This window comes from Euleptes europaea, chromosome 11 (assembly GCF_029931775.1).
Source record: "Euleptes europaea isolate rEulEur1 chromosome 11, rEulEur1.hap1, whole genome shotgun sequence".
Classification (NCBI taxonomy): Eukaryota; Metazoa; Chordata; class Lepidosauria; order Squamata; family Sphaerodactylidae; genus Euleptes; species Euleptes europaea.
The window spans coordinates 16,146,190-16,159,686 of record NC_079322.1 but is presented as its reverse complement, the minus strand read 5'-3'; the positions used below and the strand labels follow the sequence as shown (position 1 = coordinate 16,159,686).

Genomic DNA, 13,497 nt, shown 5'->3' with positions numbered 1-13,497 from the left:
TGCGATGTGGCACGTCCATGTGTAAACGTATTGCAAGGGCCTTTTACCACTCAAGTGGTAAAAGGCCCCCTGCAATGCATTACAACCGGAAGCAGCCCTTTACCATAAGGTATAAGGCCCCTTGCAAGGCGGAACTTCCGGTTGTAAATGTGCACGTTTGCCTGCTGTTCTGCAGCGGAGAAGTTGATAACAAACAGGTAATTAAATTGTGGAACTCCCTGCTCCAGGATGTGGTGATGGCTGCCAACTTGGAATGCTCTAAGAGGGGAGTGGACATGTTCATGGAGGAGAGGGCTATCCATGGATACTAGTAAAAAAATGGATACTAGTAATGATGCATACCTATTCTCTCCAGGGTCAGAAGAGCATGCCCATTATAGGGGCTGTGGAACACAGGCAGGATAATGCTGCTGCAGTCATCTTGTTTGTGGCCTTCCTAGAAGCACCTGGTTGGCCAATGTGAACAGACTGCTGGACTTGATGGACCTTGGTCTGATCCAGCATGGCTTTTCTTGTGTTCTTAGGTTTCCCTAAGGGAGAAAGTTTGAAAACCTTTCTAAGGGATGCAGGATTTTTTGTTTTGTTATTACCGTCAAAGTGATATGGATTTCAGCACTGGATATTAACTTTAATGTGATGACAGTTCAAGCACCATAGAGTACTGCTGTGGTTTTTTTAAAATGAAGGCGGCGTGAGTAAGGCAAAGCATAATGCGGTTTCCCGAGGTGACTTAAGTCTCAAAAAGCATTTCTCTTCCTTGTATTTCAGAAAAATGCGATGAAGCATTAGTCTCCAGCCTCGCCCACTCCTCCTTCAGCAGTTCATCCTCTCTGTCAAACAGCTACGCCCCGGGGTATGCAAAGCTAAACAAAAGAGGAGGTAAGAAATTCTTTGTTGTGTGTGTGTGTGTGTGTGTGTGTGTGTTCTTACATACCCATGTGTATGGACAAGTCGACAGTTAACATTTCTAGTGGGTTCCTAGCTTTTGTGAGAGTGAGAGGGAAGATGGTATGGTATAGCCCGATCTTGTTGGTTCTCAGAAGCTAAGCTGGGCCGGTATTTGGAAAGGTGACCACCAAGGAAAACTCTGCAGAGGTAAGCAATGGCAAACCACCTCTGTTTAATCACTTGCCTTGAAAAGCCCTTGCTGGGGACGCTATAAGTCAGTTGAAGAAGAAGAAGAGTTGGTTTTTATGTGTCGAGTTTTTCTACCTTTGAAGGAGAATAAAACTGGCTTACAATCTCTTTCCCTTCCTCTCCCCACAACAGACACCTTGTGAGGTAGGTGAGGCTGAGAGAGCTCTAAGAGAACTGTGACTGGCCCAAGGTCACCCAGCAGGCTTCATGTGTAGGAGTGGGGAAACAAATCCAGTTCACCAGATTAGCATCCCCCGCTCATGTGGAGGAGGGGGGCGTCAAACCCAGTTCTCCAGATTAGAGTCCACCGCTCTTAACCACTACACCACCCTGATTTGATGGCACTGTACACACACACACAGTAGCTTTTGCAGACATGTTTGCAAGACTGCATTAATCTGTTTTCCAACCATGCTGAGTCTCCCTGTGGGCACCTCCTGAAGGAGAACTGTATGGGCTGTGGGTTCAACAAGCATCAAAGCCAGTCATCTCAAGCAGTCAATACTTTCCCCATTTCTCCCCTTTGGGGAAATGCATCACTCACAATGCCTGTTGGCTGCTAGGGAGCTTTGTGATGGTGACATGGCTTGTTTCTCTACATGAAAGGATTTCTATTTATAGAACAAATAAATAGTTGCAAAGGCATGGCCACTCAAGCAAAGGTAAATCGACCCGGTGGTTTCTGCTTTGTGTCCCCCTTTCCTGTCCTTTCTTATCTTTAAGGAGCATGAAGAGGCACGTCTCTCCCCGATGGTGCATGAGTTTAATGTACATCAAATTATACTTCAGTGTAATTGAACGAATGTAATGCCAAAGGAAGATAAGGCACTGACAACACCGTCCTAAAAAGAGGAAAAGAGGAAGCATCTAGTAGCTCCTTAAAGACTAACCAAATTTCTGGCAGGCTTTCATGAGTCACAGATCGCTTCTTCAGCTTATACCTTGCCAGAAATGTTCACTGGGTAGCCATGTTAGTCTGTCTGCAGCATTAGAAAAGGGCAAGAGTCCAGTAGTGGTTAAGAGCAGTGGTTTGGAGCAGTGGACTCTGATTTGGAGAACTGGGTTTGATTCCCCACTCCTCCACATGAGTGGTGAAGGCTCATCTGCTGAACTGGATTTGTTTCCCCGCTCCTACACACGAAGCCAGCTGGGTGACCTTGGGCTAGTCACACTCTCTCAGCCTCACCTACCTCACAGGGTGTCTGTTGTGGGGAGGGGAAGGGAAGGTGATTGTAAGCCGGTTTGATTCTTCCTTAAGTGGTAGAGAAAGTCGGCATATAAAAACAAACTCTTCTTCTTCTTCTGACTAACCAAATTTCTGGTAGGGTATGAGCTTTCATGATTCACAGCTCACTTCTTCAGATAAGAAGTGAGCTGTGCCTCACGAAAGCTCATACCCTACCAGAAATTTGGTTAGTCTTTAAGGTGCTATTGGACTCTTGCTCTTTTCTACTGCTACAGACAGATGAACATGGCTACCAATTGTGATCAATGTCCTAACCAGTGTTATGCTCTTCTAAGCCCACTGACTTCAGGAAGCAGAAAAGAGGTAGCATGACAGAGCCATTTGTCCCTGCGCTATGTATGTTTCATTATTTTTCTATCCTGGTGTTATCTGAGTGGGGGTGGAAAGTGCCGTCAAGTTGCAGCCAATTTATGGTGACCCCGTGGGGTTTTCAAGGCAAGAGACTTACAGAGGTGGTTTGCCATTGCCTTCCTCTGACTAGTGACCCTGGTATTCCATGGTGGTCTCCCATCCAAATACTAACCAGGGCTGACTCTGCTTAGCTTCTAAGATCTGATGAGCTCTGGCTAGCCTGGACTATCCAGGTCACGGTGGTGTCATCTCTAGTTGAAGGGATTTTGCAGGATTTTGTAGTATCAAGTTCTGCCCCCATTCTGGAAAGAGCAAGTAAAGCATGCTTAGGTGTATCTAAGTAATCCTGTTCCCACCTCAGAAGCACCTAAGGATACAACACCCCAAGAGAAGGCCTAGAATCCTGGAATGGGACACTACCATCACTGATTCTTCAACACACCTTCTCTCCAAATCTAGTTTCAGAGGGTAGATGTGTTGGGCTGCAGTAGAACAGCTAGATTCATGTCCAATAATTCCTTACCAACAATAAGACCAACAAAAAATTTCAAGCTATAAGCTCACAAGTCTCTCTCAGAAGCTTATACCCAAATCTTTACGGTTCTACTGGACTTGAATCTAATTGTTCTTCGAATCTACTTGCATCTCTTCTGGAGGGTGACTTCAGTGAAGACGTTACCGTTCTCATCAATTTGGTGGGCAAGGGATCAGTTTCTCTTATGGAAAATGCTTGCTAACTTATCAAAAATGATGAATCTGTAGGATTTTTTTTTAAATTCTGAATGAAAAATTTGTGAGCTAATTGATTGAAACATGTTGAATAGCAGACCAGCTCAATGCTGATTGATTAGGTTGAGTATGATGTTGTCTTCAATGCTTATGGGGTCCCCATAAGTCCATTGTGACTTGACGGCACACACACATTAAGCTGGAACTACATGTTATGACCAATGCATGGCTCCCAATGCAAGGAATCCCTTGACATCTCCTCCTTCTCCAGTGTGGTGTAGTGGTCAGAGTGTTGGACTAGGATCTGGGAGACCCCAGATCAAATCCCCATTCTGCCATGAAAGCTTGCTGGGTGACCTTGGGCTAGTCACACCCTCTCAGCCTAACCTACATCACTGGGTTGTTTTGAGGATAAAATGGAGGAGAAGAGAACAGTGAAAGCAAAAGGTGGGGCACAAATGAAATTAAATCTCTAGATAGGCAGACAGACAGACAGATGTTGATATATATCCATGGTGTGAGTGGAGACTTGAACCCAGGTCCTAATCCAACACCTTAACTACTACACCATGCTGGCTGTCAAAATAAATAGATATATAATGCAAAATATGTGACCTGACATCATCCGATGGTGAGATTCCCCACCCCCCAAAAATAGCAGCTAATGAAATGGAGCATGGATGGGGAAAAATAAACGGGATGATGTCATACTATGGGTATCCTATTAGCAAATGTTATGGAGGAGAGACGAGGTGGAGATGTGGGGATTCTTCTTTTGAAGGGAATCACACATTACCATAACTGTTGCTTTGGCTTTATAAGTTGAAGATCATGGCACAATTTTTGTCTGCTGTGAGCCTTGTGCTGAACTTTGTCCAAAAGGATCTCCATCATCAGAAGGATGACAATGACACAAGTTCACCATCTTTGTTTCCCTTCCATGCTACATACCATTTGATCAATATAGAGGTGACTTTCTGAAGACTCTTGAGTATTCTGTAGACATAAAGAAGAAAAGTTGTTTTTTATACCCTGCTTTTCTCTACCGAAAGGAGTCTCAAAGCTGCTTACAATCACCCCCCCACACACACACATACACACCAGACACCTTGTCAGATACATGGGGCTGAGAGAATTCTGAGAGAACTATGATTAACCCAAGGTCACCCAGCAGGCTGCATGTGGAGGGGTGGAGAAACCAACCCAGTTCTCCAGATTAAAGTCCGCCGTTCTTAACCACTACACCACACTGACTCTCAATAGCATGGCATAGCAAAAGCATAGCAATTCAACATTTTAAGCATGGTTAGTAAACGGTGTAATAGTCTTTCTCTTTTGTTTGCCAGGCAGATTATTTGAATCTGTTATCATACCAGCCTTTCTACAAATCTCCGTTAATGTATAATGGTGATTGATTTAATTAAACATATGCTACTAAAGCACACGTCCAGTCTGTGGATTTGCATGCACATTTTCTGTGCTTGCAGATCTAATATGAGTAATAAGTACATGCATGAACCAGCTTCAGAAACAAGGTGCAAGGAGCTCAAGCTTTATTTATATCTTGACCTCACAATTCCTTCTCACAATCAGGATGCAGAAGAGTGGATTTCTATCACTTAAAGCTTATAGGTGCATTTCATATGGCTACATTTCCAATATTTATCTGGGTGTTTTTACTCTGCATTTATTAATAGAATATTTGCAAAATCATGAATATGCATTACATTCTCAATTCCATGCTTTAACATAAGTGCAACATCAATAGCGCATGGCGTTGTCTTTGTACTACCAAGGTTATGGTAGAACACATGGAGTTGCATTATGCTACTCTGAGCAGCAGAGGCTCCCCAAGGTCTTAGAGGGAAGTCTTTTACATCACCTGTATCTGATTCTTTTACCAATTTACCTGGAGATGCTGGCGATTGAATGGGGAACCTTATGCATGCAGATGCCATCGCCCATTGTTGGTTTGTTCCTGACAGCTTGTATTCAGACGTGTACTGGATCTGCAGGTAGCATTTAAGTAGCATGGTTGATAGCCACTGATAAACCTATGGGCCAACCCTGCCCCCCATAATATTATGCTGCTGCTTCTTTCTTTCTTTCTTTCTTTCTTTCTTTCTTTCTTTCTTTCTTTCTTTCTTTCTTTCTTTCTTTCTTTCTTTCTTTCTTTCTTTCTTTCTTTCTTTCTTTCTTTCTTTCTTCATATGAAAACCAACTCTTCCTCTTCTTCTTCTTCATTCCATCCTTCCCTTCCTTCCTTATCTTTTTTCTTCTTCTCTGCTCGGTCCTGTGGGACAGCAGATCCAGATAGATGGGGTTTCAGATCACAACATCTGTTTTGCTGTGGAGCCACAATGCACCACAACATTTTCTGATGCACCACCCACTTGAGCAGTCACCTACACCCATGTGCTTTAAGTAAGTTTAGCAATGGAGTTTCTCCCTTAGGGTTGCTAATATGTGCCCTGGTAGGACTCCAGTGCCTTTGGTTGCTGCCTGATGCACAGAAATGTGCCAGACAAATCTTTTCCCATCACTTCCTCAGCACGCAAGAGAAAACTTCATTTACTAAATCTCTGTGTATCAATCAGTTGTGAAAAGCATAAGTACTTTGGCAGAATACAACAACAATGCTGGTATCTTTTGGGGCCCTGTGGCAACCCTAAGCTAAAGTTAGTCATGACTCAGTCTTCTTAGAATCCAGAAGACCCCCCTCAGTTGTGATTCTGTTAACGGTTCAATGGGGTGTGGGCATGATTAAGGTTAGCTGGATTGGGGCCATTGTTAGGGCTGCCCACCTCCAGGTGGTGGCTGGAGATCTCCCCCTATTACAGCTGGTCTCCTGGAGACAGAGATCAGCTCCCCTGGAGAAAATGGCCACTTTGGCAATTGGACTGTATGGCATTGAAGTCCTTCCCCTGTCCAAAACCCGCCCTTCTCAGGCTCCACCCCCAAAATCTCCAGGTATTTCCTGATCGGGAGTTGGCAACCTTAGCCACTGTATCTGGGGTTTCAAGCAAAGGTATTTTTTCCCTCCTAGAATAAGTAAGCCAACGGGACCAAAGTCAGAGCATCGCCGAGCAGAGCAACACTTTTTTGATCCGCTGAAGTTAGCGGGCTTAGGAGGGTGTAGGATGGTGTGGTGAGCCTTGCCCCATTCGGAAGAGAATGAAACTTCCCCCATAACTGACAACAGGGATAGGAAATAAAGGCAGTGGCAGAAAAGAAAGAGTTTGCTCACCATCATGACTGTTTAGCACATCACTGTCCCAAAAGGGGTGTGGGGGGGGGGGAGAAATAATGGGGTTAAAATTAAGCTGTTTTCTTTTTTTTTCCCAACAGAAGAGTGCTGCTATTATCCACATTTCAGTCTTCACAATTAGACTTTTGTTATTCTCGAGCCATTTGGAGTTACTCGGTATGATGGAGCATATTATTAATAATCATCTCTTCTTTTTGTGAGATAGCCGTTGTGCCACAAAACACATCTGTGTTAACAGGAAGGGAGTGATATTTTTTTTTTTAAAAAAAAACACACTCTAATTTCAGGGGAAAATAAGAGACAGTGTCGTCTTCCCTCTTTATGTTGGTTTGCTTCAGTTTTGCGGTCTGCGTAATGCTCTGTGGAACGTACATGTCCAACTCCAAGGAGGAAAAGCAATCCATTTGCAGCACTGACATGAAGGAGGTGTGCAGTGTGTACTAAAAGAAATGTCAGGATTCTGTGGCCTCCATTGATTATGTAACCTAAAGAGATTTGCATCATTTTGTATAATGTGCATAATTTACTCCACTTCTACTAGACCTCTGTTGGGGCAGGGAACTATACTGCCTGCTTTCTGAAGAACGGGATTACTTTCCCTGTCACCCAGTTATCGTGGAGAGGAATTCTGCCTCTGCTTAGACAGCCCCTCTGCAGGGCTGCCGAGAGGGGGTGGGTCAGACACAGGGACAAAATTCTACGGGTCTTGGTAAACCTTTGGTTTGCGATAAAGTCAAGCAGTAAAACACCATCAACAAAATCTACAATCACCAGCATAAAACAATAATCATAGCACAAATTCTAAAGGAGAATCAATATATTGATCCAAATGCATAACCAAATAGATGTCTTTTTTAGCAACTGCCACAAGGAGGGCAGGGAGGGGCACTGGGGTTGCCAGCTCTGGGTTGGGAAATACCTGGAGATTTTTTGGGGTGGAGCCTGAGGAGGGAGGGATTTGGGGAGGGGAGGGACCTCAATGGGGTATAATCCCATGGAGTCTACCCTCCAAAGTGGCCTTTTTCTCCTGCAATGACAATCTTGGTATCTGGGCAGGATAGTATGGGCCCTTTAAGTACCCTAGTCCCAGAGTATATAGGGTTTCTAGGTTAGGTTGCCAACCTCCAGGTACTAGCAGGAGATGTCCTGCTATTATAATTGATCTCCTGCTGATAGAGATCAGGTCACTGAGAAATGACCACAGCAGGTAAACCTCTACAGTAGGGATTTCCCTCTCCATCTGTAAGTCTGGATCTAAGTTAGGGTTGCCAACCCCTAGGTGGCAGCTGGAGATCTCCTGCTATTACAACGGATCTCCAGCCGATAGAGATCCGTTCACCTGGAGAAAATGGCCGCTTTAGTAATTGGACTCTATGGCATTGAAGTCCCTCCCCTCTCCAAACCCCGCCCTCCTCAGACTTAGGTCATGAGCAGAGCTTTGACTGCAGTACTACAGCTTACCACTCTGTGCCACATAGGGTTTCCAGGCCTCTCTTCACCACCAGCGGGAGGTTTTTGGGGTGGAGCCAGAGGAGGGTGGAGTTTGGGGAGGGACTTCAATGCCATAGAGTCCAATTGTCAAAGCGGCCATTTTCTCCAGGTGAACTGATCTGTCCGCTGGAGATCAGTTTAATAATAGGAGATCTCCAGCTAGTACCTGGAGGTTGGCAACCCTAGTGCCATGGGCTCCTGAGCTTTATCCTAGGGCTAACTTAGCGATACCTTGAGGGTATAATTTTCAATATCTTCTCTTTGCTCTAAGCTATACCCATTAAGAATAGGTATCTGGAACGTGCTACAGAGAGTAATAAAATTATGCATTTTTGTTAGACATAATAAATATGAATTGCCTCTATTATTTTAAGTGATTTCAATCAAAATTTAGGGATAGATTTCCCCCAGAATATTTTCAGGTCATCTTTTAGAAATGCTTTAGTACCTTTACTAGAACAAGTACTTTGGCTAATAGCTGTAGAACTATTGTCCACGCGTATAATTTCTTTGCATTAGGGAACAATGTAACTGTGACTTTTAAAAATGAAATGTTTCATACGTTGGTTTTATCTCCATGGCAAATGGTAGGGTTTTGCGTACCCTCTGATGTGTCACAAGTGAAAATGAGGACATTCTTGTTAAACCCCAGGTTTTTTTTACCAAGAATCATAACCCAAACTCCTACTGTGCCATGTTGTTGAAGGCTCCAGTCTATTTTCTGAATTCTGTATTCATTTACTCTCCAGGCCTCTGTCTTCCACCAATTTAGAATCCAGGAAAGTGGGATTTTTCCCTTTAAAGGAAATCTAGGAAAGCAAAAGTGATCTAAAAGTAGGCTATTGACAATTCTAAAAACAACTGGACAGTTTTAGTGTTTGAATCCTCAGACATGGTGTCTGAGGACCAAACTAATTATTGGGTTGCCAGGTCCCTCTTTGCCACCAGCAGGAGGTTTTTGGGGCGGAGCCTGAGGAAGGCAGGGTTTGGGGAGGGGAGGGACTTCAATGCCATAGAGTCCAATTGCCAATGCAGCCATTTTCTCCAGGTGAGATGAACTCCATCGACTGGAGATCAGTTATAATAGCCGGAGATCTCCAGCTAGTACCTGGAGGTTGGCAACCCTAAAACTAAGTGAGGATCCAAATGCTGGGAGATCCATGAATTGCAGCCCATTCCCGAAGGGGGGGTAGTTAGGCAGTGGCCGGGAGCAGCGCAGCCATGCTGCCCCCACAGAGGACCTCTCTGAGAAATCTCCATTCTGCAGGATTTCTCAGTGGCTGTTTTTCACATCATTCAGAATGGCGGTAATTGAGGTAATTGGTGACCCCACTCCTCATAGGTTATGCTTATTTTCAATGCTGTGAGGTAGGTTGGCCCAAGAAGAAGAGTTGGTTTTTATATACTGACTTTCTCTGCCTTTGAAGAAGAATCAAACCGGTTCACGATCTCCTTCCCTTCCCCTCCCCACAACAGACACCTTGTGAGGGAGGTGGGGCTGAGAAAGTTCGGAGAGAACTGTGACTAGTCCAAGGTCACGCAGCTGGCTTCATGTGGAGGAGTGGGGAATCAAACCCGGTTCTCCAGATTAGAGTCCACCACTCTTAACCACTACACCACTCTGGCTGTCATGTTAATCATCCAAACTTACCTGGTGAGCTTAATGGATTTAAACCCATCTTCCTGCTTTTAGTTTGATTCTCTAACTGCTATAAAAAGTGGCTCATCAGGCTAGTATAACATTTTTCCTTGTAGGTTCTATCAGGCTATGTGGGGATAATTCTGGAACAGACTTGCGAGACAAACTTAATAAGATTCTTTTATTCAAAATCCCTCCAACGTGCAGAACAATAAATACAACAAAGATTAAAATATGTATTTACTTATTTCAATTATACCCTCACTTTTCTCCCCAGAGGGGACCCAAAGCAGCTTATATCATTCTCCTCTCCTCCATTTTATTCTCACAACAACCCTGCAAGATAGGTTAGCCTGAGAGTGTGTGACAGCCCCAAGATCAGCAAACAAGATTCTATGGCACAGTGGGGATTTGAACCTGGGTCTCCCAGATCCTAGTCTGACACTCTAATCACTATACCACAGTGGCTTTTAAAGTTTTAGACTTTCAGACAGACAGAAAGATGGAGAGGTAGTACTGAACACAGCGGTGTAACAACAACCAGAAAAGTGCCATATATATAGTTTTGATAAATTCAAGGAACATAAGAACATAAGAAAGGCCCTGCTGGATCAGACCAAGGCCCATCAAGTCCAGCAGTCTGTTCACACAGTGGCCAACCAGGTGCCTCTGGGAAGCCCACAAACAAGACGAGTGCACCAGCACCATCCTGCCTGTGTTCCACCGCACCCAAAATAATAGGCATGCTCCTCTGATACTAGAGGGAATAGGTATGCACCATGACCAGTATCCATTCTAACTAACAGCCATGAATACCCCTCTCCTCCATGAATATGTCCACTCCCCTCTTAAAGCCTTCCAAGGAAGCAATTGGTTCTTGCTTGAAACAACTCAGTTAGCCAAGTTCAGCTTTTTCCAGTCCAGGTCCTAGAGTTTTCTAATGTATGGTTGCCAACACCCAGTTGGGAAATTCCTGGAGATTTGTGGGTAGAGCCTAAGGGCACTGGGGTTTGCGGAGGGGAAGGACCTCAGCAGGGTATAATGCTATAGAGTCCACCAAACACAGCCATTTTCTCCAGGGGAACTGATCTCTGTCACCTGAAGATCCGTTCTAATTCCAGGAGCTAATGGCAAACAGTAGGATATGTAGGGTCAAGTACTTGGCAACAACCCTGCACATCCAAATTTTTCCTCTCCTTGACAGAGCCACGCCTGGATTTCAAAAAGTGGGGCGTGCAGGAAGACACATAACATTCAGATAGGGACTAGGGTTTCCAGGTCCCTCTTCGCCACTGGTGGGAGGGTTTTGGGGCACAGCCTGAGGAGGACGGGGTTTGGGGAGGGGAGGGACCATAGAGTCCAATTGCCAAAGTGTCCATTTTCTCCAGGGGAACTGATCTCTATCGGCTGGAGATCAATTGTAACAGCAGGAGATCTCCAGCTAGTACCTGGAGGTTGGCAACCCTAGTTGGGAAGGAGAGAGAAGAGGGGGAAGCTGGCATTGGCCGTTTCTGTGAATGGAAGGAGTAAAAAGGAACTTAATGGCAGATCTCATGGAGAATGCAACTAGCCAGAACCTCCGTATTTCAAAGCCTCCTTATTTCAAATAGGCAGCAATGCTAGTTGGCCAGAAGTGACCTGGATGTGTTCGGTATGTTATTTCTATCACATTGTTTGTCATCTGTTGTTTCTGATACTTTTTAAATAGTGTAAACCAGTTTGAGTCTAAGCAAGAAAGGCAGTCTGTAAACGAACTAAATTAATAACTAACAGTGTAACCCTAAAGAGAGTTATTCCAGTCTAAGCCCATTGAAATGAATGGGTTTAAACTGGAGTAACTCTCTTTAGGATTGCACTGTCAATGAATTAATTGAATTAAGGTAGTTTAAGACAGACTTTAAAGGCTGTTCAATCCATCGAACATCTGTTTTAAAGAACCAGCCAACGTATCTAGATTGGCAAAACAAATTCCTTTGTAATTTGAATGTGTCCGACAGATTTGTTCAAAATGGAACGGTTGTATCTTTTCACTCTGCAGGAAAGCATGGGATCACATCTTGTAGTAGGCATGGACTTGATTATTCTTTCCAGTCCATAAATAGCCACAAAAACATCCATTATAAGCACCCACGCATTGGAGCTTAGGGGGCATTGAGATCACATTAAAAGCAATGTAATAGAATCTGGAGTGATTTCCCTAGCAATGACACATTTCCAGTGGAATTTCTCAGCAGCTGAAGAAGGAAAAGGAACTAGCAGCAACATTTCTTTGTTAAGACAGGAAGGAAGGAAGGAAATTAGGAACAAAAATCCTCAGGCTGGTTTTATACATCTGTGGGAGTTGAAAGAGATCTAATGAAGGTGGTCAGGGTTTGGCAGAAGACAACCTTGGTGGTATTATCAACTTGGCTCTTTTCAAGCACTCTATGAATATTCTTTTTTAAAAAATATACATTTTCATTAACACTTTAAACATTACAAACACTTCACATACACATACACATGCAGATTAAGCTTCTTCCAAGGAAATCAGCAATTCTAAATAACACAGTAGTTAATCAATACGCTAATTTATATTATCAGTTCTACTTGGTGATAAACTGTTCTAACTTCTCTATATCTCATATAGGCCTTCTATTCTTTCGCACTGCCAGTCTTCTGATTACTCCAAATTCTAAATTTTAGCATTATAAACCATATGTAATACTTCTGCTTTAATCTTATTTATCCTCCTAATATGACTCTACTATAAATTTTCTCCACATTTACTATGTTTTCATTTAATCTTAACCCCTATATTACCTCAGATAAAAATATCTTTTTTTATACTTTCAGATGAGCATAATCAAAATAGCACTTCCATTTCTTTTGAAATTCATCCATCGTTCTCCCTTTCAGAATGCTAGTTAGTCTGGCCATCACCGCATATTCTGACATTTTTTGTTGCCATCTCTCTAATTCCGGAATGTCCTCTTGCTTCCACACCGTTGCCAGAACCACTCTTGCTGCAGTCGTCATATAACTAAATAGGTCCCTGTGGGGCTTTTCCAAATTTACTGGTTCTGTTCCCAATAACATGGTTTCAGGATTCAAAATAAACTTCACTTTTAAGACATTCTGCATTTCTTGTGAACCTGAATCCAAAATTTCTTTACTTTTTTACAAGAACACCACAAATGAAAGGAAGTCCCATCTTTATCTTTACATTTCCAGGAGTGGCTATCATATGATTCATTCATTTTTTTGATGTCATTGGTGTTATATACCATCTGAAAAATTGCTTGTACCAGTTCTCTCTCAAATTATTGTTCGATGTAAATTTAATTGATTTAGTCCATAGTCTAAATTGGAATCTCTTGAAATTCTGCATCCATTCTCTATAAATATTCTTAAGCTCAGAAAGTCTTTCTTTCTTTCTTTCTTTCTTTCTTTCTTTCTTTCTTTCTTTCTTTCTTTCTTTCTTTCTTTCTTTCTTTCTTTCGACATGGGTTGAGTGGGTAGAATGCCCGAGACATGATTTCAGAGCTAATGCTGTCTGAGATGGTCAGCTACTCAAGAAAGATTATAGCTAAATAAACTTACAGCCCATTTGTGTTTAGTCCAGATAGGACCCTGATGCTCTTTGTATTCGTAAAT

The 13,497-nt window shown here is 43.1% G+C and overlaps 1 protein-coding gene across 1 annotated transcript in view; it reads left to right on the top strand.

The window, feature by feature from the left end:
- Positions 1-13,497, top strand: part of LOC130484131 (contactin-associated protein-like 2) — a 490,648-nt gene that overhangs the window by 448,476 nt on the left and 28,675 nt on the right. The window contains exon 2 of the mRNA XM_056857036.1: positions 769-879. Within this exon, the coding sequence (XP_056713014.1) occupies positions 769-879 (111 nt within the window). The remainder of the gene's footprint in view (positions 1-768; positions 880-13,497) is intronic.